Consider the following 27,481-nt stretch of genomic DNA (forward strand, 5'->3'; position numbering starts at 1 on the left):
TTAGACCGTGTACACTGTACAGCCAGACCTGGATTAGAGCGTGCACACTGTACACCCAGACCTGGATTAGACCGTGCACACTGAACACCCAGTCCTGGATTAGACTGTGCACACTGAACACCCAGTCCTGGATTAGACCATGCACGCAGGATACTCAGAACTGGATTCGACCGTGCACACTGAACACCCAGACCTGGATTAGACCGTGCACTCTGAGCACCCAGACTTGAATTAGAGTGTGCAGACAGAACACTCCGACCTGGATTAGATCGTGCACACTGAACACTGATACCTGGATTCGATCGTGCTCGCCGAACACCCAGACCTGGATTAGACTATGTACACTGAACACCCAGACCTGGATTAGACTATGTACACTGAACACCCAGACCTGGATTAGACTATGTACACTGAACACCCAGACCTGGATTAGACTATGTACACTGAACACCCAGACCTGGATTAGATCGTGCACACTGAACACCCAGATTTGGATTAGACTGTGCACACTGAACACCCAGGCCTGGATTAAACCATCGAGGAGAAAGTGAGGGCTGCAGATGCTGGAGATCAGAGCTGAAAATGTGTTGCTGGAAAAGCGCAGCAGGTCAGGCAGCATCCAAGGAGCAGGAGAATCGACGTTTCGGGCACAGGCCCTTGTTTACTTGCACCCATCTTGGCAAGGGGAAGGAATGGTACACGTACTTTTAAAAACCTGGTGGCACCCGGATTTGAATAAAGCCGCTCAAATGCGACTAGATCGATGCCTTATTTCCATGAAGAGTAACAAAGGTAAAGGTATGAAATGCCATTCCGGGACAACCCCACTGCATGATGGGCTTTTGCTTGCATACAGCTTGATTTTATTGAATTATCTAAAAGTAGAATGTTATAAATACTGTTTAGTGATGGTCGATGGATTTAGCAAATGGATTGAAGCCTTCCCCACCTCTAATTGTACTGCACATTGGATGGTGAAAATATCCTTGCCTGAAGGGTTACCTAAAATGATAACATCAGACAATGGACCACATTTTGGGGTCCGAATCAATACTGAATTCTATGAATCACTTTTAATTAAACAGCAACTGCACTATGTGTATCGCCCGCACGCAGCGGGGATTGTGGTACAGCCCAACAGCACCTTAAAAGAAAAATTAGCCAAATTGGTCAAAGAAACGGGGTTAAATTGGCTAGAAGTGTTGACCTTAGCATTATTTCACACGTGAGTGGCTCCGCATTCGTGGACTGGACTATCAGCTGCAGAGATAGTTTATGTTCGGCCAATGAGGACTCAGTGATACGCCCGTACTGAACCCCTGAAGGGCGCGGATCTCCGTGTTATGGGTGAGCAAACGCAGAACTACTCGAAGCAGTTAACTCTTCCTCTGAAGTGTCTCCACTCACGGGTCAGGCAATCGCATTGCCCAGCTGAGGAACACGTGATCGCCTCCCAACATCCACAGGGGATCACGTGTTGGGAAAGAAACACATTCGGACACTGCTGGAGTGGCCCCTAGCAGCACCAACCTTGGTCAAAGTTGAAGGAGATTCCAGTTGGGTCCGTCGATCTGATTGTGAGAAGATTACTCCTCAACCAGTTGGTGACCCAGCATGACCATTGTTTTGGCACCCTTTGGACTTTTCGAATCCTTTGACGTGGGTGAACGTTTCACATTAACCAACCAGCCTACTCGGGAACTGCATGCAAACACCTATTTACAGGTGTCACATCTGTCTGCTGAGAAAATGAATCGAAGTAAGTGTTGGGTTTGTACCCATATCCCCATCCATTCAAAGGAAGGAATACCTTTCCAACCCCTCCCTTTCTCTACATCAGAAATAGTTGAGTGGATGTTACAACGGAATCACACAGGGGCTTAATGGGGAAGTGAGAATATGGGAATCAGCAGGTTATGAAATGACTACATTTTCAACGTGGTATCAGCCCACATATAATCACAGCTCAGTTCCTCCTTCCCTTACAGTCCATTCGAATAACACTACAGGGTCCCTGTGATTTAGAAAATTAGAACAAAAAATGCTAATGGGGCAAAGCAAATGTAATCTCATATTTGACTGGCAAGGCCCAATAGTCAATATTTCGAGAAATGAGGTGTTTAACTGTGATTGGTCCAGGATATGGAATATTACGTCTGAAAGTCCATGGGCCTATTCCACCATGCAGCCTTGGATGACATTGGCTGATGATGTTACTGCTTATAATGGCACGTACTTTATATGCGGCAACAAAGCGTATCTATTGGTTCCTGCCAACTGGGCAGGGTCCTGCTATCTGGGTTATGTTGTACCCTACGTACATCACCTGACCTCCCTTAAGCACTACCATCCACGAACTGCGAAAACCATTACTGGGCTAGACCAGTTCCTCGTGTGTCCTTTCTGTTATGCAGAATGGGCTGAGTATCTATCAAATTGGTCCACACAGCCCCAGCACTGGAACACCTGGCCAATGAGACAGCTTTAGAAGCCAAGGCAACTGGACAAGCACTGACTGAGGTCTCAGCTGAGCTAGTGGCTGTCCAGACAGTGGCACTGCAGAATCGACTGACTTTGGATTAACTGCTAGCCTCGCAAGGGGAATCATGTGCTGCTGTGGGGCAGGAGTGCTGTACTTACTTTCCAGATACCTCTGAAAATATTACCAATCGAGCTGAACATATTAAGCAACATGCTGACCACATACAAGATGTCCACAATGAACTCCATGATTACAGTTGGTTGGGTCAGGGAATGTTTGATTGGACCTCTCAAGCCTTTTTGCTCATAGTACTATTGCTAGTAGGAATGGGGTTACTTGTCTGCTTGTGCCAATGCATTTTCAACTGGATTTTCAATGTGCCTACATAACCGATTGCTATGATATGACGAAAGGGGCAAGTGTGGTATTGCGGGGACAATTTAACATTGCGTGGTGGGAAAAATTGGCCAACTCTCGAATTGTAGGTCAGCAAGTTAAACAGGACTGTGGCAAAGGATCAGAAACGGCATCCAGAACCAGGCTGAATGCGAACAAATTCTACAAGCTTGATAAGACTTCAGTAATCTTCTTAACGGCTCCTTGTATGTTTTAAACTGCAGATTTTACCTTTAACAAAACATCCGTACAACAGAAATAGAGTTATGGAATGATGCAAATAATTAATGTTTTCAAAACCAATAAGGCCAAGGCTCAGTACTACAGATGACGTACATTTCATGACAATCTGTAATTTCTCAGCATATTCTCAAGTATATAATGTTACTGGTTTCTTTGGAAATGCGCGAAAAGTTTGGAGAGTGCTGGGATCCTTTGGTTTCTCCTTCTCTTACCCTCTTCAGCCAAAAACAAAATACTGCATGTGGTGCTTCTTTTAATAAAGGCTGAGTATTTTTCAGTTCAAGATTGCTTTGGAATCTTTGTCTAAAGTTTTGAGTTTGCTCCCACAGATCCCTGCAAGATGTGGGTGTACCTTTAAGAGAGTTAAAAGCAGCAGAACTACCAGACACAGCACCAAGTGTTCTCAATAACTCAACAATGTATGTAACACTGGGTTGAACAACGCGAGTAGTTCATTGCCTGGAAACAAAAAAAAAAATTTGAATTCCGCCAATCAGTTTAAATTATACCCCGATAAAAATACAATTTCCAGTCAAGTTTGAATTGAGTATATTGACAATCTTAAAAGGCAATGACACAATCCGATGCTCTGGGGTATAAGACCGGCAGAAAGTTGAACAGTTGAGAAGAGAGCTGCCAAGCCTAACATGTACCAGACTGCTTGGAAAAACAGAGCTGAAAATGTGTTGCTGGAAAAGCACAGCAGGTCAGGCAGCATCCAAGGAGCAGGAGAATCGACGTTTCCTGAAGAAGGACTTATGCCCGAAACGTCGATTCTCCAGTTCCTTGGATGCTGCCTGACCTGCTGCGCTTTTCCAGCAACACATTTTTCAGCTCTGATCTCCAGCATCTGCAGCCCTCACTTTCTCCTGCTTGAAAAAACATCTCTCTTAAAAGTACCTTTTTGATCAGTACCCTGCGACACAGAAATTCCTAACAAGGAGAAAAGAAGACACTGGAAGATCCCAAGACAAGAATCTACAGCTGCCTGGTTTTGAGATCAGAAATATTGTTTTGTAAATCTTAATAGGGAGTTTTATTGGACCAGTATTATAGAAGGGAAGGTAGAAGATAGGTTAGAGAAAGAAATTGAAAATAATGGTTAGTTAATTATTCTCTGTTACACTTTAAGAAATAAAGTTGCTAATTTTACTTCAAATAGTCCTTGGCCACTTGAAGTTTTACAGATGTCTGCACAGGATAAATGTTTTCTGTGTTGCTGGTTTTAAATTAAGCAGGAGAGTTTACCCTGTGTCGTAACATATGTTTTTTAGCCAATCAATAAATGTATGTGGTGCTTCCTATAATAAAGGCTGAACATTTTTCAGTTCAAGGTTGTTTCTGAATCTTTGTCTAACGTTTTGAGTTTGCTCCGACACATCCCTGCTAATTAAAATCCAGTTCAGCATATTTCGGCTTCTATTCCTGCCCCCCAGTCCCCGTACGTTACGTGGATAGGCTCCTTACCTCAGGCCAGGGTCAGATTCCTGCAGAGAAATGCCGGAGTCCCAGTCGCTGTCACTCTGCACCGTCCCGCAGCCTGAGGAAGGGCAAACCGAGAAACAGCGTTCAAAATCAATGACTCAGCTCCAGGGCACAGGATGGCACAAACCACTGCCACTCCAGAGGCAGGCAAATAGCTCCAGAAAGCAGAGCGGACGGGACAGTGAGAAACCTCTGGAGGGCAGCTGGGCAGAGAGCGGGCAATCTGGTGGCAGTGGCTATGGATGGCCTCGCAAGGGGGAACATGTGCTGTTGTGGGTCAGGAGTGCTGTACGTTCATTCCAGATACCTCTCAAAATATTACCAACCTAGCCGAACATGTTCAGCAACACGCTGACCACATACAGACGAGGAAAAGTGCAAAGTCACATAGTTTGAGAGGGATATCGAGGGTTTGGAAGTAGGTGTGTGAGTCAGTGGAGGGACACGCAGGAAAGGGCAACACAGGCTGAATCTGTCAGGCTGGACGTTTCGTGGTCCCGTTCTATGTGTGCACCCACCTCGGCCCAGAATTCTAGAATACCCTTCCTGAACCACCTCCTCTCTCTGTCCCCATCCTGGGGAGGTTGCAGTTCCAAGTCAGTCCTCCCCTGTCCAGCAGATGGTGACAGTGGTGATATCTCTAGACCAGTAAACCTCGGTTCACATTGCGGATTTAAACCCCACCTTGGCGGCTGGTGGAAATTCGATGCAATTAGTAAAGCTGGTCTCAGCGATGGGGACCATTAAACAACGGAGAAAGCCCCAGTCTGGGAAGGAAATCTGCTGTCCTTACGTGGTCTGACCTACAGGCGAGTCCAGACCCACAGCAATCTGCTGACCCTTAAATAAGCTCTGAAATGGTTGAGCAAAGAGTGGAGCAAAGAAAATTTACAGCCCAGGAACAGGCCCTTCGGCCCTCCAAGCCTGAGCCGATCCAAATCCGCTGTCTAAACCTATCGCCTAATTCCGAAACATCTGTATCCCTCTGCTCCCCACCTACTCGTGCTTCTGTCCAGATGCACCTTAAATGAATCTACCGTGTCTGCCTCCACTAGCTCTGCTGGCAACACATTCCAGACGCCCACCATCCTCTGTGTAAAGTACTTGCCATGTATATCCCCCTTAAACTTTTCACCTCTCACCTTGAACACATGACCTCTGGTTATTGAATCCTTCACCCCTGGGAAAAGCTTATCTCTATCCACCCTGTCTATATCCTTCATGATTTTGTAAACCTCAATCAGGTCCCCCCTCAATCAGGTCCCCCCTCATTTTTCTAATGAAAACAATCCTAACCTACTCAACCTCTCTTCATAGCTAGCACCTTCCATATCAGGCAACATCCTCGTAAATCTTCTCTGCAAAGCTGTAAGTTGAAGGCCAATTAGGGATGGGGACAAGTTGCCAGCAACACCTAAATCTCAGAGAGGAAAGACTTCAAAACTTTTCAGCTAAATTTCGTCTAAAGATAAATGCGCCATCCCTTCATCACATAAGCCATGAAATAAACTCTTAAAAAGATTTGGTATCAAAATCATACAGCTATTGTCCCTCCCCATAACAAACACACTATAGGTCGACACAGAAACAGAAATTGCTGGAGAAACTCAGCAGGTCTGGGCAACATCTGTGGAAAGGGAAACCGAGTTTCTGTCATGAGGGGCATGGATAGGGTGAATGGACAAGGTCTTTTCCCTGGGTTGGGGGAGTCCAGAACTTAGAGGGCATAGGTTTAGGGTGAGAGAGGAAAGGGACCTAAAGGGACAACTTTTTCACACAGAGGGTGGTGCGCGTGTGGAATGAGCTGCCAGAGGAAGTGGTGGAGGCTGGTACAATTACAACATTCAAAAGGCATCTGGATGGGTATATGAATAGGAAGGGTTTGGAGGGATATGGGCCAAGTCTGGCAAATGGGACTAGATCAGGATCTGGAGGAATTGGACTGAAGAATCCGTTTCTGTGCTGTCCACCTCTGTGACTCCATGAGTTAACATTCCAACTTTTCTTCAGAGCTGACCTTCTTTCAGACCTTCAACATCCACCATTCTTCCTTTATTATAGGTTGACAGTTCGTTTATAAAGTGCACAAACCAGACATCCCACTCAGACCCATAATATCACTACCAGGGACACCATCACACAAACTGGCCAAAGAACTACAGCAGAAACTGAAACACCTGATCAGCGGATCCCGACACTCTATACAGTCAACACAGGAATTCTTGGACATCATCAGAAATATACACATAGACAAGGAAGAAACCATGGTCTCATTCGATGTAACGGCACTGTTCACCTCTATCGACAAAACCCTAGCCAGAGAAACAATAGCCAACCTGCTGGACATACAGAACAGACAACAGGACGTTGAACCTATCAACAAAGACGGCATACTCAAACTACTGGACCTGTGCCTCACAACATACTTCACATTCAACAACCAAATATATGAACAAATCAACGGCACACCCATGGGCTCACCCATCTCTGGACTCGTAGCAGAAGCGGTAATGCAAAGATTAGAACAAACAGTCTTACCGCAAATTCACCCCAAACTCTGGGTCAGATATGTGGATGACACCTTTGTAATCATTAAAAACACAGAAATAGAGAACACACACTGGATCATTAACGCCACACTCACAGGAATCCGATTTACTAGAGAGGAAGAAAAGGCCAACCAACTCCCATTCCTAGACGTGATGGTACAGGGAACACCGAACGGAGAATTCACCACAAAGGTACACAGGAAAGCCACACGGACAGGCCAAGTCCTGAACTACGAAAGCAACCACCCCAACACACACACAAGAGGTTGCATCAAGACACTGTTCAAAAGGGCCACAACACACTGCAGTACACCAGAACTGCAAAAAGAGGAAGAAGAACACCTATACAATGTATTCGCCAAAAACGGATACCCGCTCAATTTCATCAACAGATGCCTAAGGGAAAGACAACGGAATGAGGACATGCCGCAACCCAAAGGACTAGCCACACTACCGTACATCAGGAGCATTTCCGAACTGACAGCCAGACTACTGCGACCACTAGGACTCATAACAGCACATAAACCAACAGCCACTCTCAGACAACAACTCACCAGAACGAAGGACCCAATACCCAGCATGAGCAAAACCAATGTATTGTACAAAATCCCATGCAAGGACTGCACAAAACATTACATAGGACAAACAGGAAGACAGCTAATGATCCGCATCCATGAACACCAACTAGCCACGAAACGACACGACCAGCTAACCTTCGTAGCTACACACGCAGATGACAAGCAACATGAATTCGACTGGGACAACACTACTATTATAGGGCAAGCCAAACAGAGAACAGCCAGAGAATTCCTAGAGGCATGGCACTCATCCACAGATTCAATCAATAAGCACATCGACCTGGACCCAATATACTGATGACTGCAGGGGACAGCTGGAACTGACAACCGGAAGTGGCAGATTCAAACCACTACAAATGCCGGAGGAAACATCTCAGAAGCGCTTCACAAGAGGCTCCCAAGCACTGAGGATGTCACCTAGACAGGGGACGAAATGTCTGCAACACAAATTCCCAGCTCGGTGAACAGAACCACAACAGTACCACATCCACTTCTGAGCACTGCATGCTAAGAAAGCTCTCAAGGCCTTAACAAACTGCACCTGGGGGGCAGAACATCTGTCAATGTGGAGTGACTGGAGAAATGGGACTGTTCTCATTATGGTAGAGAAAGCTAAGAGGAGATTCAATAGCAGTGCTTTGATAGACTAATTAAGAGGGTCAGACAGTGGAGGAGGTTCACTCTTTGCCAGAAGGGGCTCAAAGGGAATGTGGGCTTTCATTTTACGTAGCATGGTGCCACGATCCACGAGTAGTGCTGGGAAGGATGGGGGCAGAAGATTCAATATTGAGGGGGAAGAATTTGCAAGGTTTTAACTAAATGTCTCACCCAGAAGACTCTGCTATTTGTTCTGTGATAGAGAATTCCACATGTTCACCAACCGCTGCATGAAGAAAAATCCCCTCATAGTGTCATAGGGGTTTACAGCAAGGAAACAGACCCTTCAGCCCAACTTGTCCATGCTGTCCAGTTTTCACAATTAAACTAGGCCCATTTAGTCCATATTCCTCCATACCTGTCCCACCCATGTACCTGTCCAAATGTTTCTTCAATGACAAATTGTACTCACCTCCACCACGACCTCTGACACTCACCACCCTCCGTGTGAAGAAATTGCCCCCGAGACCTTTATGTATCTCTCCTCTCTCACCTTAAACCTATGCCCTCTACTTTTAGACTCCCCTACTGTGGGGAAAAGCTGTTGACTATCGATCTTATCTATGCCTCTCATGATTTGATACACCTTAATAAGGTCACCCCTAAGTCCCCCATACTTCAGGGAAAAAGTCCCAGCCTCCCCTTATAACTCAAACCTTCCAAGTCCAGATAGCACCTCAGTTGATCTTTTCTGCAAGCTCTTTAGTTTAATGATAATCTTCCTATAGTAGGGTGACCAGAACTGCACACAGTACTCCAACATGTGATCTCACTGGGTCTTGTACAGCTTCAACAATCTCAGTTTAAAATTATATATCATAAGACTGTAATCGTTTGCTCTGTAATCCCCCTGACCAAGAGACATCGCATTCCTGTATCCAGTCTGCCCAGCTCTGACAGGAAATGTACACATTTCAATAAGATCTCCACTAATGCTTCTAAACTCCAATGAATATAGAGCCAGTTGACAGGTTTGTCAGACCAGGAATCAGTCTGGTGAATCTTTGCCACACTCTCTCTTTGGCAAATTTAGTGTGTCTTAGGTAAAGAGACCAAAACTGCACGCAAGACTCCAGGTGTAGTCTCAGCAGGGCCTTGCGCATTCTACTAAGACCTCCTTGCTCCTATATTCAAACCCTCTTGCAATGAAAGCCAACATCCTAGACACCTTCCTAACAGCTTTCTGCACCTGCAGACCATGAACAAAAACTGACATGTCCCTTTTTGCATGTTACCATTTAAACAACACTGTTTTGTTTTCCCACCAGAGTGGACAATTTGACACTGACCCATGCTGTGTTAATTCCACTCTCCACTCCACTTATTCCTACTGTTTCCTGTCTGCTAATCATTTTTGATCCATGCTAATACATTAATGTCAGGCCCTTGTGTTTTAGTTTTGCACACTAACCTCCTACATGGGATTTTATCAGAAACTTTCTGAAACTCTACATGTGCCATATCCACTGGTTCTCCCTGATCTATTCCACTAGTTATATCCTCAAAAAAACTCTACTGGGTTTGTCAAACATGGTTTCCCTTTCATAAATCCATGTTGACTTTGTGTGTGGCTCATAATCATATCCTTTATAATTCCAGCATTTTCCCTACTGCTGATGTTAGGCTAGCTGGTCTGTAATCTCCCTGTTTCTTCCAGCACCCCTTTTTAAACAGTGGGGTTACATTTCCCAACCACCAATCTGCTGGGACTAAATATTTACATATTCACTTTAATCCTTTAGACCTGCCCAGGTCTCTGACTCTACCCAATTACACTACACCTCGTTGTTTATCAAACTACATTACACCTTGCTTTTTACATTTCCTGTTTATCCCACAGATGCAGTTTCACACTTCGATCTATAAAGAGAGTCACCCACAATTTCCCCACAAACAGGAATCACAAAAGGATACAATGCTTGCTCAAGTGAGCCTTGACAGCAGGTGGGAGAGCTGTGCAATGGCGAATAACCCAGAGTGTGACATCAGTGACTCTGGGGTAGTGTTCCTGCCTCTGGACGGATGGTCAATGGGCTCAGGTCCCCACAATCCTGGCTGACCCTTCATTGCTCAGAGTGTAGGAGTGGGGACATCATATTTAGATTGTACAAGATATTGGTGAGGCCTCTTCTGGAGCACCGTGTGCAGGTCTGGTCTCGCTGTTATAAGAAGGATATTATTAAACTGGAAAAGGGTTCAGAAGAGATTTTCCAGGATGTTGCCGGGAATGGAGGGTTTGAGTTATAAAGGAAGGCTGCGACTTTTTTTTCACTGGAGGGTTGAGGTTGAGAGATTTCGGAGCAAAGCTCGACTCTAGATTTGACAAAGAAGTTTAGATTTTCACCCTGCCTTATAGAGATTTATAAACTCATGAGGGGTATAGATAAGGTGAGTGGAAAGGGACTTTTGCCTAGGGTGGGGGACTTCAAGGCGAGGGGGCATATGTTTAAGGTCTGAGGAGAAAGATTTTTAAAAGACATAAGAGGCACTTTTTTATGTGCAGAGTGGTCTGTGCATGGAGTGAACTTCCAGAGGAAACGATGCTTGGGGATATAGTTACATTTGAAAGATATTTAGATAAGTATATGAATAAGAAATGTTTGGAAGGATATGGGCCAAGCGCAGGCAGGTGGGACTCGTTTCGTTTGGGATGATGGTCAGCATGGACTGGTTGGACTGAATGGTCTGCTTCCATGTTATATGACACTGCATGAGTACTGAAGAGGGAGTGTTACATGGTCCAAGTGTCACCTTTCAGCTAAGCTGTTAAACTGAGGCCTAGTCTTACCTCTCAAGTTACCATCAACTAGAAGAAAGTGAGGACAGCAGATGCTGGAGATTAGGGTCAAGAGTGTGGGCGCTGGAAAAAGCACAGCAGGTCAGGCAGCATCCGAGAAGCAGGAGAGTCGGTGGGGGTTGGGAGGTGAGGAGGGCGGGTGGGGGGGTGAAAAGTGCTACGTAAATGCAAACCTTCCCTTTAAACCTTTGGAGAGATGAGGGACTCACGGAGATTTTGGGGCAAAGCTCGACTCTAGATTTTCACCCTGCATTCAAGCAACACTGCCCACTGGACACTGGCTCAACTAATGTCCTTCAGGGCAGAAAACAACCGTCCTTACCTGGTCTGGCCTCCATGTGACTCCAGACCCCACAGCAATGTATCTGACTTTTAACTGCCCTCTGGGCCCTTAACTTACCCCCTGGGCAATTAGGGATGGGCAATAAACACTGGCCTAACCAGAGACGCCTATCTCCCGTAAATGAATTTTTTAAAAGACACCATTGTTTGTGTCGAAACTGAATGATTGCAATTGCCACCGCGGATGCTGTGGTATTTTTGTTAAGGTCCCAAGGTCCAAGGCAGAAGTAGTAGGCCGAACCTTGTGGGGACGGATATCAGGGGAAGAATCCCGGCCAACTCTGACTCAAATGCATGACCACAACAAGGGGAAACAGGTGTAAGGCTAAAAGGTTCCATATTGACCTTTGAGTTGAGATTCAACAACTGAGACACTTATAGGGAAGGGTTTACCTTGCTTGACGCGTTTGTTTCCAGGGAGGGTATGGTCTCCCGGCAGCCAGGGTTGGCGATGGCAGACATGGGCTGCGGGGACCTCCTGCAGCTGATCTTCGAGCCCAGGCCCCGGCTGCCAGGGAGGCGGCCTCAGCATCCTCTTGAGGAAGGAGCGGTTCATCTCCACCCGTTCGCTCAGGGACACCAGGCTGGCGTTACAGCCCATGCTCTCCCAGCTGTCCGTCCTCCACAGAGCCTCCAGCTGGCCGAGTCTGCGTGCGCTCCATTTCTCCGGCCTGATGGCGGAGCGCCCTGAAATGTCGGCCCCCTCCGACACAGCCCTCGGGCCGCCACCAGGATGGCTGCTCGCCTGCTCCGAGGAGCTGGTGTTCTCGGTCTCCTCCCGGGCAATCACGTCATGAGGAGCCCCCGGCCTGTCGCCTGGCGGCGCGTTTTCCCTTCCGAGGACTTTCCAGAACCCCCTCGGAGGCCTCCAGTTCTTAGCGGCAGGTTTCGGAGGAGGAATATCCCCGGTTGGCCTAGGCGGATCTCCCCGGCTGCCTGTTCCAGGCCATTCCCTCCTCGCCAGGCCTGGATCGGTGCCCTGGCTGAGGGCCTCCCCCTCTCCGACAACCGAAGGCTCTTGGCAGGCCAGGACGCTCTCCGTTAAGTAGGTGCGTCTCGGCTCTCTGTCCTTCTGGGACCGTCCACGTTCCCGGCCTTCCCCCAGGTCTGGGCAGTCTCGGCCCTCCACCTGTGGGATAGCAGCTCTGCCTGATGACCTCACACCTGTCCGGAGCTGCTGATTGGTCGGGAGGGCTGGGGCGCCAGGATGAGGGCGGTTTTTGGGGGAGGCCCAGTTGGCACTGTCCTCCCACAGACTGGCTGAGCCTGTGCCCCTCCTCCCTTTGCGAGCTGCACTGGGGCCTGTGGTATCCCTTCGCTCACGTAACCGTGGTCTCTGCCCGCCAGGCACCACTTCACTCTCTGCCATCTTGATATACCCCAGGGTCTCTGACACAAGGGCAATTTGTAATGTCTACAACCAACCTGCAAAGAAGGGAGAGAGGGAACGTCAGACAGCCAATAAGGAAGGTATTCCCTACCCAATTTCATGAATCCTAACTTATTATCGAGTCAGAGAGACTCAGCTCAGTGCAAAGCAAGACCATTCAGCTCATCTAGTCTGCAGATATATTCCTGTATTTATTAAACACTCAGAAAAGCAGAGCCAGAGTACGCTCTCTGTAATAAAGAGAGGCAAATTCAATACCAATCAGCAGAAACAATCAGAAAATGAAGGAATTTTGGTAATAGTCAGGGAGTAACTTTGAAGGACATAGAAGGAGAGAGAGAGAGAGAGCGAGGGAGAGACAGAGAGAGAGAGACATAAAGATAGACAGAGAGTATTCAATTCAGTAACCATTCATCAGAACATTTCTCATGAAAGGCCATTAATCCTCAGTATCTTATTCTCCACAAGCAATGCTGAATATTTCCAGAATTTTCTCTCTGTATTTAACATTTTCGGCATTTCCAGAATGCTGCTTTTGCGTGTGGAAGCGTTACTTCTGTGACCAGGTAACACAGACCCCAAGCGGAGGCAGTTAGCAATGATTCACTCAAATACCAACTTACAGAGGGCTTTTGTGGCACAGTGGGAGTGTCCCACCTCTAGGCCAGGAGGCCTGGGTTCAGGTCCTGCATACTCCAGAGATGCGTCATAACATTTCTGAACAGGTTGGCCAACAATACCTTAAATGCCAACTTGTACGGACTCTATAGTGCAGCGGTAGTGACCCAAGGTCAACTTGCAGCCCCCCCAGAATGAGCTCAATAGACATCTGATCAGGTTGTTTTCAAAAATCAAAAAATCAATCTGAGACATCCCACATGATAATAAACTGCTTCCAGAACAGGAGTCCATTCAGCCTGTTGATGTCTGTACTGGCCCTCTGAAGGAGCAGTTCATTCAGTGCTGTTCCCTGCAATCTCCCTGGAATCCTGCATGTTCTTACCTACCAGATCATTATCCAATTCCCTTTAGAAAGCCTCAAAGACCTGCCTCACCTACACTCTCAGAAAATACATTCTCGACCCTAACCACTCGAGTGAACCTGCTCCCCCCACACTGTCAGACAGTACCTTCCAGACATTAACCACTGGAGTGAATTTGCCTCCCCTACACTGTCAGACAGTACATTACAGACCCTGACCACTCCCTCGGAAAATGGTTTCTCGACACGTTGCCAATGCCCCCCTGTGTCAATTTGTCTAAACCGGTCTCCCTCTCATTCTCAATCCCTCCCCCAATAGGACCAGTTTCTCCCTGTCCACTCTGCTCAGACTCTCCTCATTCTAACCATGTCTAGAAAATCTCTCAACCTTTCCTCCCTCAGGGTAAACCTCAGTCCTCAATGAATATTTTGGATGTGGTGTGATTTGACACTGGGCGGGTATCTAGTGAGTTATGCGAAGGGACATTTAGCTGTGGTCACGGGATTGCCAAACTGATCAATAAATGGCTCCATTATTGTTGCAATGGATGAGCTAGATAAAGGTTGGTCTTCTACTGTTATGTAAGCAGTAAAGAGTGGGGTTTCTAATTGTATCATCATTGTTATGCTGACAGAATGCATATTATTGGTATCAGCAGGCCACCTCTTGAATTTGGGTGGCACAGTGGTTAGCGCTGCTGCCTCACAGCACCAGGGTCCCAGGTTCGATTCCAGCCTCAGGCGACTGTCTGTGTGGAGTTTGCACATTCTCCTCGTGTCCGCGTGGGTTTCCTCCAGGTGCTCCGGTTTCCTCCCCGCAGTCCAATCGGGTGAATTGGCCGTGCTAAATTGCCCACAGTGTTAGGTGCATTAGTCAGAGGGAAATGGGTCTGGGTAGGTGACTCTGTGGAGGGTCAGTATGGACTTGTTGGGCCGAAGGGCCTATTTCCACACTGTAAAGAATCTAATCTAAAAAAAAATCAAATGGAGATTTTTGCCATATTCTCTACTGCGTATCATAATCCCCAACTTGACCACACATATTTGGGGGTCTGTCAGATATGGAACACTGGGGAAGAATTTCCTTTACTCCAATCATTGTACCTCAATGGTTAGCGCTCAGAATCCCAAAGTGATGAGTCTAACTTCTGCTCCGTTCATGCAACCGAAAGTTGACATCGCAGCGTTGAAGGAGTGCAACAGTGTCAGAGGTATCAATAGTAATTGAAACTAAGACCCTTTCTGCTTTCAGCTGGAAACATCCCATGCATTGGTTTAAAGGACAGATAGAGAGTCAGAGACTATTTCCAACACAGATTCCTGATTAAGGGCTTTTGCCCAAAAAGTCATTTTTTCCTGCTCCTCAGATGCTGCCTGACCTGCTGTGCTTTTCCAGCACCACTCTAATCTTGACTCTAATCTCCAGCATCTACAGTACCCACGTCTGCCTATTTCCAACACAGCCCATCAAAACTGTTGGATCAAGGAATCCAGTCAGAGCCATTTCCCTGCTCTGTCCCCTTAGCCCTCCAGGTTTATTTCCTTTAAATGTCCCTTCAAAATCACTAGATTTTTACATTAGATTCCCCTAGAGTGTGGAAACAGACCCTTCGGCCCAACCAGTCCACACCGACCCTCCGAAGAGTAACCCACACAGACCCATTTCCCTCTGACTAATGCACCTAACACTATGGGCCAATTCACCGAACCTGCACATCTTTGGACTGTGGGAGGAAACCAGAGCACCTGGAGAAAACCCACGCAGACACGGGGAGAATGTGCAAGCTCCACACAGACAGTCGCCCGAGGCTGGAATTGAACCCAGGTCCCTGGTGTTGTGAGACACTGAGCTAACCACTGAGCCACCGTGCACTAATTGCCGCTGCTTGACAGAAACTATGATAAAAGGTAACTTGGTTGAACCACATAAGATCCTGATGGGATTTGACAGGGCAGATATGAAGAAGATGTTTTGTCTTATCCGAAGGTTTAGAAATTGGACTCACTGGTTAAAAATCAGGGAGTGCCTTCCAGAATTGCAGAGGGTCCCAAAGCACCTTACATTCAAGTACTGCTGAAGTCTCACTGTTTTCTGCAGCTGTAACATTGCATTCCTTGCTCTGTTCTATTACCCTAATGCACTTTGTACGGTAGGATCTGTGCTGCATGCAAAAAAAAACAAACTTTTCACTGTACCTAGGGACATGACAATAATAAATCAAATCATATGTAGACTCTATTGTCACTTGCACATTATAAGGTCCCTTAGTGAGTCTAATTTAACTTTATAATGCTGTTTATGAAATAAATATAGAACAGGGGAGATTTACCCACAAGGTTATTAGATTACTTACAGTGTGGAAACAGGCCCTTCGGCCCAACAAGTCCACACCGACCTGCAACCCACCCAGACCCATTCCCCTACATTTACCCCTTCACTTAACACTACAGGCAATTTAGCATGGCCAATTCACCTGACCTGCACATCTTTGGACTGTGGGAGGAAACCGGAGCACCCAGAGGAAACCCACGCAGGCACGGGGAGAATGTGCAAACTCCACACAGAGAATCACCTGAGGCAGGAATTGAACCTGGGTCCCTGGCGCTGTGAGGCAGCAGTGCTGACCACTGTGCCACCGTGCCGCCCGTTATGTCAGGGAAGTTTCTTCCTGAAGCTGAGATCAAGGGGAGGTTTGACAGAGGCACATTGGTTTGGAGAAGGTAGTGCATACAGCTGGCTGATGGCAAAAAAGTTGATTGGTCTATGGACGAGTGAACAGTTGTTGATAGCGATTGTCTTTTGCTGGCCAACAGCAGTGCGGTCGGTTGTCAGGTAAGTGAACAACTTGGAGCTGGGGACATGTTAGAGGGAGGGCTCTGACGTTCCTCCCCCCACACCCCCATCCCAGCAGCCGTCTCTCTTTCACTTGTCATCAAGACTGACTTTAAACATTAAGAAAAACCAATTAATCTTTCCATCAGCGGTTGCTACAAGCTGTGACATTCATGAGAAGTAGTCACCCTGTGATGTTTGAGAATCAGTGGAAGCGTTCTGAAAAGGGATGCCAGGAAGGAACCTTTGCATTAGCAAAGGATTTGTGGCCACTGTGGGGGTTGTGTGTGTGTGTGTGTGTGTAAGTGTGTGTGTGTGTGTGTGTGTAAGTGTGGGGTGGTCTGTGAGTGAGTGTCTGGGAGTGTTGGGAGGGTTGTGTCTGAGAGAATGAGAGTGTGAAGGTGTGCGCGTCTGAGAGTGTGGGTGTGTGTGCGAGAGAGACAGAGAGAGAGAGAGAGAGTGAGAGGAGGTGTATGTGTTTGAGAGTGGAGTTGTGTCCGAGAGAGTGAGAGTGTGGTGTTGTGTGTGTGAGAGAATGAGAGTGTGGATGTGTGTGAGAGTGAGTATGAGTGTGTCTGAGAAAAAGTGAGAATATATGTGTGAGTGAGAGAGAATGTGTGTGCGTGCACGTGGGTGGGTATGCATATAAGGAGAGTTTTTAGGGAGATTAGAGTTTTAGTGTTATTTCCAACTATTCATAATTGTTTAGCTAGAGTCAAGTTACTTCTAACAAACAGTGATTCTTATTCAGTATAGAAACCCAGTCCATATTGTTTATCAACATGGGTCTGAATTAGGGAACATCATAAATCCTTTATCTTTCATAACAAATCCAAAAATAGTGGGTCTTGATTTCCAGCACAATACACTCAAGAGGGGCAACAGTACACAAGCAAGAACTGATCCACTTGGTGAAGTTACAGAGACGAGGGGACACAGCTGTATGGCTTTGGTCAGGACATGTCCTAGGAAAGACCTTTTTTCCACAGTGAGTATTACTGATCTGGTACAGGATGTCTATGAGGGAGGTGGAAGCAGAGAAACTCAATGATGTCCTAAGGATAGTGGATGGGGATCTGTGGGAGATAGCCTGCAAGCCTATGGGCATTGGGTGGGGATCGAGTCAGACTGCAGTGTACAATTGTGAGCTAGTGTCAATTCAGTGGCTCAGTGTCATAGTGACTCCAGGCTGCATCACTAAAACAGATTAGCTGCTCATTTAGGCAGGACTTTGAGACATGTTACAATAACATCTGTGCTTCAAACTAATTGTCTATAAATCACATAGGAAAGGTGCAATATAAATGCAGGCTTATTTTCTTCCGATTGAACTACTCACTTGGAGTTCTCATATCGATATTGAGGAGGTGATGGTGTTGGATGTATTGAAGATCATTAAGGTAGTTAAAACCCCAGGGCCAGATGGGAATCTATCCCAGGATACTGAAGGAGGCAGGGAGGAGATTGCTGGGAGATCTTTATATCCTCTTTAGCCACACGCAAGGCCCACAAAACTGGGGAATAGCAAATGTTGTTCCTTTGTTTAAGGAGGACAATCAGGATAATCCAGGAAATTAGAGGCTGATGAATTTTATGTTAGTTATTGGGAAATTATTGGAGAAGATTCCTAGGGTGGATAGTTGAAGCATTTTCATTTCCAGAGCAGAAATATCAAATACCAGAGGGCACAGGTTTCAAGTGAGAAGGGAAATGTTGAAAGGAGATGTGTGAAGAAAGCTTTTTTTGGGCAGAGGATGGTAGGTGTCTAAAACATGCTTACAGCAGAGATGGTAGGTGCCTGGAACATGCTGGCAGGAGAGATGGTAGGTGCCTGGAACATGCTGGCAGGAGAGATGGTAGGTGTCTAAAACATGCTGACAGGAGAGATGGTAGGTGTCTGGAACACGCTTACAAGAGAGATGGTAGGTGTCTGGAACATGTTTACAGGAGAGATGGTAGGTGTCTAAAACATGCTTACAGGTGAGATGGTAGGTGCCTGGAACATGCTGGCAGGAGAGATGGTAGGTGTCTGGAACATGCTGGCAGGAGAGATGGTAGGTGTCTGGAACACGCTTACAAGAGAGATGGTAGGTGTCTGGAACATGTTTACAGGAGAGATGGTAGGTGTCTGGAACACGCTTACAGGAGAGAAAGTAGGTGCCTGGAACACACTTACAGGAGAGAAGGTGGGTGTCAGGAACATGCTAACAGCAGAGATGGGGGGTGTCTAGAACACGCTTACAGGAGAGATGGTAGGTGTCAGGAACATGCTAACAGCAGAGATGGGGGATGTTAGAACATGCTTACAGGAGAGATGGTAGGTGTCTGGAACATACTCATAGCAGAGATGGGGGGTATCTGGAACACGCTTACAGGAGAGATGGTAGGTGCCTGGAACACGCTGGCAGGAGAGATGTTAGGTGTCTGGAACACGCTGGCAGGAGAGATGTTAGGTGTCTGGAACATGCTAACAGCAGAGATGGTAGGTGTGTGGAACATGCTAACAGCAGAGATGGTGGGTATCTGGAACACGCGTACAGGAGAGATGGTAGGTGTCTGGAACATGCTAACAGCAGAGATGGTGAGTATCTGGAACAGACATACAGGAGAGATGGTAGGTGTCTGAAACATGCTAACAGCAGAGATGGCGGGTGTCTGGTGCACGCTTACAGGAGAGATGGGGGGTGTCTGGAACATGCTAACAGCAGAGATGGGGGTTGTCTGGAACAGACATACAGGAGAGATGGTAGGTGTCTAGAACATGCTAACAGCAGAGATGGGGGTGACTAGAACACGCTTACAGGAGAGATGGTAGGTGTGTGGAACATGATGCTTACAAGAGAGATGTAGGTGTCTGGAGCACGCTTACAGGAGAGATGGGGGTGTCTGGAACACGCTTACAGGAGAGATGGGAGGTGTCTTGAATACACTGGCAGGAGAGATGGTAGATGTCTGGAACACGCTGGCAGGGGAGATGGTAAGTGCCTGGAACACGCTTACAAGGGAGATGATAGGTGTCTGGAACACGTTTATAGGAGAGATGGTAGGTGTCGGGAATACGCTGGTTGGAGAGATGGTAGATGTCTGGAATACGCTGGCTGGAGAGATGGTAGATGTCTGGAACACGCTTACAGGAGAGGTGGGAGGTGTCTAGAACACACTTACAGGAGAAGTGGGGGTGTCTAGAACACGCTTACAAGGGAGATGGCAGGTGTCTAGAATACACTGACAGGAGAGATGCTAGGTGTCTAGAACACGCTGGAAGGAGAGATGTGAGGTCTCTCAAACACACTGACAGGAGAGATGGTAGTTGTCTAGAACACACTTAAAGGAGGGATGGTAGTTGTCTGGAACACGCTGGCAGGGGAGATGGTACATCTCTGGAACACGCTTACAGGAGAGGTGGGGAGGTGTCTCGAACGCACTTACAGGACGGATGGGGTTGTCTGGAACACACTTACAAGAGAGATGGTAGGTGTCTGAACCACACTAGCAGGAGAGATGGTAAGTGTCTGGAATACGCTGGCAGGAGAGATGGTAGTTGTCTGGAACATGCTAACAGCAGTGATGGGGGGTGTCAGGAACTCGCTTACAGGAGAGATGGTAGGTGTCTGGAACATGTTGCCAGGAGAAATGTTAAGTGTCTAGAACACACTTACAAGAGAGATGGTAAGTGTCTGGAATATGCTGGCGGGAGAGATGTTAGGCGTCTGCAACCTGCTTACAGGAGAGATGGTAGTTGTCTGGAACACGCCGGCAGGAGAGATGGTACGTCTCTGGAACACACTTACAAGAGAGATGGTAGGTGTCTGGAACACGCTTACAGGAGAGATGGTGGGTGTCTGGAACATGCTTACAGGAGAGATGGTGGGTGTCTAGAACATGCTGACAGGAGAGATGGGAGGCCTGAACACACTTACAGGAGAGATGGCAGGTGTCTAGAATACACTGGCAGGAGTGATGGTATGTGTCTAGAACACGATGGAAGGAGAGATGTTTGGTCTCTCAAACACACTGACAGGAGAGATGGTTGATGTCTGGAACACGTTTACAGGAGAGATGGTAGATGTCTGGAATACGCTTACAAGAGAGATGGTAGGTGTCTGGAACACGTTTATAGGAGAAATGGTAGGTGTCTGGAATACGCTGGCTGGAGAGATGGTAGATGTTTGGAATACGCTTACAGGAGAGGTGGGAGGTGTCTAGAACATGCTTACAGGAGATGGTATGTGTCTAGAACATGCTGGAAGGAGAGATGATCGGTCTCTCAAACACACTGGCAGGAGAGATGGTAGGTGTCTGGAACACACATACAGGAGGGATGGTAGGTGTCTGGAACACGCTTACAGGAGAGATGGTAGGTCTCTGGAACACGCTTACAGGAGAGGTGGGGAGGTGTCTCGAACACACTTACAGGAGGGATGGGGTTGTCTGGAACATGCTTACAAGAGAGATGGTAGATGTCTGGAACACGCTTATAGGAGAGATGGTAGGTATCTGGAACATGCTAACAGCAGTGATGGGGGGTGTCAGGAACTCGCTTACAGGAGAGATGGTAGGTGTCTGGAACACGTTGACAGGAGAGACGTTAGGTGTTTGGAATACGCTGGCTGGAGAGATGGTAGGTGTCTAGAACACGCTTACAGGAGAGATGGTAGTTCTTTGGAACAGGTTTACAGGAGAGGTGGGAGGTGTCTAGAATATGCTGACAGGAGAGACGGGAGGTGTCCAGAACACACTTACCGGAGAGATGGTAGGTATCAGGAACACGCTGGCAGGAGAGATGGTAGGTCCCTGGAACACGCTTACAGGAGAGGTGGGAGGTGTCTAGAACACACTTAAAGGCGGGATGGGGTTGTCTGGAACACGCTGGCAGGAGAGATGGTAGGTGTCTGGAACACACTTACAGGAGAGATGGTAGGTGTCTGGAACACACTTACAGGAGAGATGGTAGGTATCTGGAACATGCTAACAGCAGTGATGGGGGGTGTCAGGAACTCGCTTACAGGAGAGATGGTAGGTGTCTGGAACACGTTGACAGGAGAGACGTTAGGTGTTTGGAATACGCTGGCTGGAGAGATGGTAGGTGTCTAGAACACGCTTACAGGAGAGATGGTAGTTCTTTGGAACAGGTTTACAGGAGAGGTGGGAGGTGTCTAGAATATGCTGACAGGAGAGACGGGAGGTGTCCAGAACACACTTACCGGAGAGATGGTAGGTATCAGGAACACGCTGGCAGGAGAGATGGTAGGTCCCTGGAACACGCTTACAGGAGAGGTGGGAGGTGTCTAGAACACACTTAAAGGCGGGATGGGGTTGTCTGGAACACGCTGGCAGGAGAGATGGTAGGTGTCTGGAACACACTTACAGGAGAGATGGTAGGTGTCTTGAATACGCTGACAGGAGAGATGGTAGGTGTCTGGAACACACTTACAGGAGAGATGGTAGGTGTCTTGAATACGCTGACAGGAGAGATGGGACGTGTCCAGAACACACTTACCGGAAAGATGGAAGGTGTCAGGAACACGCTGGCAGGAGAGATGGTAGGTGTCTGGAACACGCTTACAGGAGTGATGGGGTTGTCTGGAACACGCTTACAAGGGAGATGGTAGGTGTCTGGAATACGCTGGCTGGAGAGATGGTAGGTGTCTAGAACACGATAGAAGGAGAGATGTTAGGTCTCTCAAACACACTGACAGGACAGATGGTAGGTGTGTAGAACACGATGGAAGGAGAGATGTTAGGTCTCTCAAACACACTGACAGGAGAGGTGGTAGATGTCTGGAACACGTTTACAGGAGAGATGGTAGATGTCTGGAACACGTTTACAGGAGAGATGGTAGATGTCTGGAACACGCTTACAGGAGAGATGGTAGGTGTCTGGAACACGCTTACAGGAGAGATGGTAGGTGTCTGGAACACGCTTACAGGAGAGATGGTAGGTGTCTGAACCATGCTGGCAGGAGAGATGTTAGGTGTCTGGAATATGCTTACAGGAGAGATGGTGGGTGTCTAGAACATGCTGACAGGAAAGATGGAGGGACCGGAACACACTTACAGGAGAAATGGTAGGTGTCTGGAATACACTGGCAGGAGAGATGGTAGGTATCAGGAACACGCTGGCAGGAGAGATGATAGGTATCTAGAACACACTTACAAGAGAGATGGTAGGTGTCTAGAACATGCTGACAGGAGAGATGGGGGGACCGGAAGACACTTACAGGAGAGATGGTCGGTGTCTGGAATACACTGGCAGGAGAGATGGTAGGTGTCTGGAATACGCTTACAACAGAGGTGGGAGGTGTCTAGAACAGGCTTACAGGAGAGATGGGGGTGTCTGGAATACGCTGACATGAGAGATGGTAGGTGCCTGGAACACGATTACAGGAAAGATGGTAGGTGTCTGGAACACACTTACAGGAAAGATGGTAGGTGTCTGAACCATGCTGGCAGGAGAGATGGTAGGTGTCTGGAACATGCTAACAGCAGAGATGGTAGGTGTCTGGAATACGCTGGCAGGAGAGATGGTAGTTGTCTGGAACATGCTAACAGCAGAGATGGTAGGTGTCTGGAATACGCTGGCAGGAGAGATGGTAGTTGTCTGGAACATGCTAACAGCAGTGATGGGGGGTGTCGGGAACTCGCTTACAAGAGAGATGGTAGGTGTCTGGAACACGCTGGCAGGAGAGATGGTAAGTGTCTGGAATACGCTGGCGGGAGAGATGTTAGGCGTCTGCAACCTGCTTACAGGAGAGATGGTAGTTGTCTGGAACACGCTAACAGCAGTGATGAGGGGTGTCGGGAACTCGCTTACAGGAGAGATGATAGATGTATAGAACACACTTACAAGAAAGATGGTAGGTGTCTGGAACACGCTTACAAGAGAGATGGGGGGGCCTGAACACACTTACAGGAGAGATGGTAGGTGTCTGGAACACGCTTACAAGAGAGATGGGGGGACCGGAAGACACTTACAGGAGAGATGGTAGGTGTCTGGAATACACTGGCAGGAGAGATGTTATGTGTCTAGAACACGCTTACAAGAGAGGTGGGAGGTGTCTAGAACAGGCTTACAGGAGAGATGGGGCTGTCTGGAACATGCTGGCAAGTGAGATGGTAGGTGTCTGGAACATGCTGGCAGGAGAGATGGTAGGTGTCTGGAACACGCTGACAGGAGAGATGGTAGTTGTCTGGAACACGGGTACCGGAAAGATGCTGGGTGTCTGGAACACGCTTACTGGAGAGCTGGTAGGTGTCTGGAACACGCTTACAGTAGAGATGGTATGTGTCTAGAACACGATTACAGGAGAAATGGTAGGTGTCTGGAACACACTTGCAGGAGAGTTGGGAGTGTCTGGAACATGTTGGCAGGAGAGATGGGAGGTGCCTGGAACACGCTGGCAGGAGAGATGGGAGGTGTCTGGAACACACTGACAGGAGAGATGGGAGGTGCCTGGGACACGCTTGCAGGAGAGATGGGAGGTGACTAGAACACGCTGACAGGAGCGATGGTAGGTGTCTGGAACACGCTGACAGGAGAGATGGTAGGTGTCTAGAACACGCTGACAGGAGAGATGGTAGGTGTCTAGAACATGCTGACAGGAGAGATGGTAGGCGTCTAGAACACACTGACAGGAGAGATGGTAGGTGTCTAGAACACGCGTACAGGAGAGATGGTAGGTGTCTAGAACATGAGGACAGGAGAGATTAGATTAGATTACGTACAGTGTGGAAACAGGCCCTTAGGCCCAACAAGTCCATACCGAACTTCCGAAGAGCAACCCACCCAGACCCATTCCCCTATCTTTACCTCTTCACCTAACACTACGGGCAATCTATCATGGCCAATTCACCTGACCTGCACATTTTTGGACTGTGGGAGGAAACCGGAGGAAACCCAGAGGAAACCCACACAGACACGGGGAGAATGTGCAAACTCCACACAGAATGTTGCCTGAGGCGGGAATTGATCCCAGGTCTCGGGCGCTATGAGGCAGCAGTTCTAACCACTGAGCCACCGTGCCAGTGCTAGTGACATTTGTGTTGTCGCACTGCACTCAAAATGAGCTGGATTCTGTGGAATCTCTCTCTGCGTCCGAAACTCATTGAACACCACCCCAGAAAAATCATGCTGCGCACACAAATCACCTGGACTTCGGAATCTGTAAATTTACTGCGAAAGTTTCGATCTCGTTTCTGGCCATTCTTTCCATTTTTCCTCCTGCAATCTAATTTTTTGCATCTCTGAAAACAATTTGACTGCTTCACAATCATTCCTGTTAAAATCTCCCAAAGTCTTGAAATTGTAATTTGCTCCAGTGCTTTACTCCACGAGTGTAAACGATTAAAGTGTTACACAGGAGATGGTTTCCCCCAGCGTTCAGCCTCCACAGGGAATCTATAAGCTAAAATAACTAAGAAATTGCTTGAAAAGCTTAGCAGGTCTGGCAGCATCTGCGGAGAGAAACCCAGGTTAACGTTTCGGGTAGAGTGACCCTTCCTCAGAACTAAAATAAACTAAACCAAAATAACTAGACTTATCGAATATAGGAGCAAAGTACTGCAGATGCTGGAATCTGTACTGAAAACTACAAATGCTGGAGATCACAGGAGAGATGGTAGGTGTCTGGAACACACTTACAGAAGAGATGCTAAGTGCCTTTCCCCTCTCATCTTAAATCTATGCCCTTGAGTTTTGAACTTCCCTTGGCTGTTCGCCCTTATCCATGATGCTTATGATTTTATAAACCTCTATAAGGTCACCCCTCAGCCTTCTCACGCTCCAGGGAAAACAGACCCAGGCTATTCAGCCTCTGGGGTCAGGCAGCATCCATGGAGAGAGAGCAAGCTAACGTTTCGATTCTAGCTGACTCTGCACCAGAGCTGCGGAGGGTTGATGAAGGAGTGGGGAATTGAAATATCAGCGTTGTACATGAGCGGTTTGACGGCTCTTTACCATTCTGTAGGTTTACTGAATGTCCCTCCTCCAAGTGAAGAAATGATCACTTTTTTGTAGTTGTTACTTCTACACAAATACTTTGCAAAGAAAATTTTGGACATTTCATAGAAATTACAAATCTTGCTTTCTGCATTGCAGGTCAAAGGTCACCACAACAGTGGGTGTACTGGGTAGACTAGCCATTGTAGCACTGCAGACCTGTGTACAATGGCCTACGTTTACCAGTAGGCCTGACATTTGAGCTTCAGGCCTCAGTAAAATGAAGGACACAAGCTTGACTTGACTCCTCTTCTATCGTCCTCTGGCTACCTGCCTCTCTCAGGGTGTTAGGGCCATGGTAACGACCCTCCAGGCTCCACAGATGAGATTTACACAGGGTTTCTGATGGTGCGACCATTTGCCAATGCCAAGCCGAGCAGGCCCAGCTCCTGTGATATTGGAGCAGGCCAGTGATCAGGAGTTAGGCTGCACATTTACACACGCGAGAGGATTTTAACATCTCCACCCAACACAATACACACAACCAGGCCCTAGCTTCGACTTGACAACAAACCGTCGCCCTCCACATTTACAACTCAGATATTTTGATTTGCCACTCCTTCACCAATCCTCCCCAGCATGGTCTATGCCGTTCTCTATTTCTGTGACTGTATAGCAGAACCTCAAACCTTTCCATCTTATAATTATGGCTAGTTACCTTGTGCCCAGCCTGAACTCAGTCCCAAATCCCTCTGATCCTTTCAGGACTCCCCACAGCCCCCTCTCTTTGCAAGTCAGTAAGACCTAAGTCGAACTTTTATCAACCCCTGCAGATGCTCCTATGTTAGAGAGGGATTACATAAACAGTCCTAAAGATATTGCCATAATCAGAGATATGCCAGGTCTGACTGTACTTTTGTTTATATAAAACAAAACAACTCAGAGCAGTGTTTTATTACCTGAGCACCCTGATGATGGGGTGAGACTCGTTAGCGAGTGTCAGGTCTCACTAACAGACTCTAATAGTGGGATCGCCTCCCTCAGTCTGAGGCCCCCCGGATTGTCTCTGCCAGTTTCCTCCTCCAGGGAGCACAGTAAAATGCTGTCCCACCTCCAGCTTCTGTTAGCGGGCCTCTTTCAATCACCATCACCGAATATTTAGCCGACGTCCCTTTTTTTAAAAAAAAACAAAGAAAAACAACTCTCCTTCCAGCGCCTGTGTGTGTGTGTGTGTGTGTGTCTGTGCACGACTGCTGGAGAGAGAGAGAGAGTGGCTGTGTCAGTTTAAACTGCATTCCAGTGCACCCAACTAATACCCAAAGGGAACAAAAACACTATAAAAGGCAAAAAAAAAAGTGTGTAAATCTAACTGGTCTCTATGACGACGGGCAAAACGGAGTGGAGCAGACAGCTGGCGGCAGACCAGAGTTCAGCCTGAAGTTGCTGCTCAAACTTAGTGGCAGTTTCAGGAGCTGGGCTTGTAATTCTAAACCGCGCCTGAAGCTCAGCTCCCTAACTGGTTGAGGACCTCCAGAAATCAGGGCTCCCTCCTTCCCTCCCACTTTGGCAAATCCTGCAAGCCCAGCCCCAGCCCCAGCATTGCTTGGCCTCGCCGGCTTTTGGAGTTTGAGGGTCTGTTAAACCTCCACTCCCTTTCCATCATTGCAATCCTCCCCTGTTAATGCAACCCCAGGATTAATCTGCAGCCCCAAAATTAATCTCCCAGACACTGCTGTAGGCAAGAGCAAAAAAAAAAGACACAGGAGGAAAACACGTTGGGACGTGGAGAATGGGGAAGTGTTTCTGTTT

The 27,481-nt window shown here is 47.5% G+C and overlaps 1 protein-coding gene across 2 annotated transcripts in view; it reads right to left on the minus strand.

Moving 5' to 3' along the window:
* Nucleotides 1-27,042, minus strand: part of LOC122548037 (uncharacterized protein KIAA1614-like) — a 200,047-nt gene extending 173,005 nt beyond the window's left edge. The window contains exons 1-4 of one of the 2 annotated variants that reach the window (XM_087990289.1): nt 26,632-27,042; nt 22,235-22,383; nt 11,923-12,954; nt 4,589-4,661 (exon numbers count right to left, since the gene is read on the minus strand). In XM_087990289.1, coding sequence (XP_087846415.1) covers nt 4,589-4,661; nt 11,923-12,898 — 1,049 coding nt within the window. In that variant the 5' untranslated portion in view covers nt 12,899-12,954; nt 22,235-22,383; nt 26,632-27,042. The remainder of the gene's footprint in view (nt 1-4,588; nt 4,662-11,922; nt 12,955-22,234; nt 22,384-26,631) is intronic. The other variant, XM_087990290.1, reaches the window with a different exon arrangement.
* Between the last annotated feature and the right edge of the window lie 439 nt (nt 27,043-27,481).

Source organism: Chiloscyllium plagiosum, unplaced genomic scaffold, assembly GCF_037043375.1.
Source record: "Chiloscyllium plagiosum isolate Xiang-an unplaced genomic scaffold, Cpla_swu_hap1 HiC_scaffold_9, whole genome shotgun sequence".
Lineage (NCBI taxonomy): Eukaryota > Metazoa > Chordata > Chondrichthyes > Orectolobiformes > Hemiscylliidae > Chiloscyllium > Chiloscyllium plagiosum.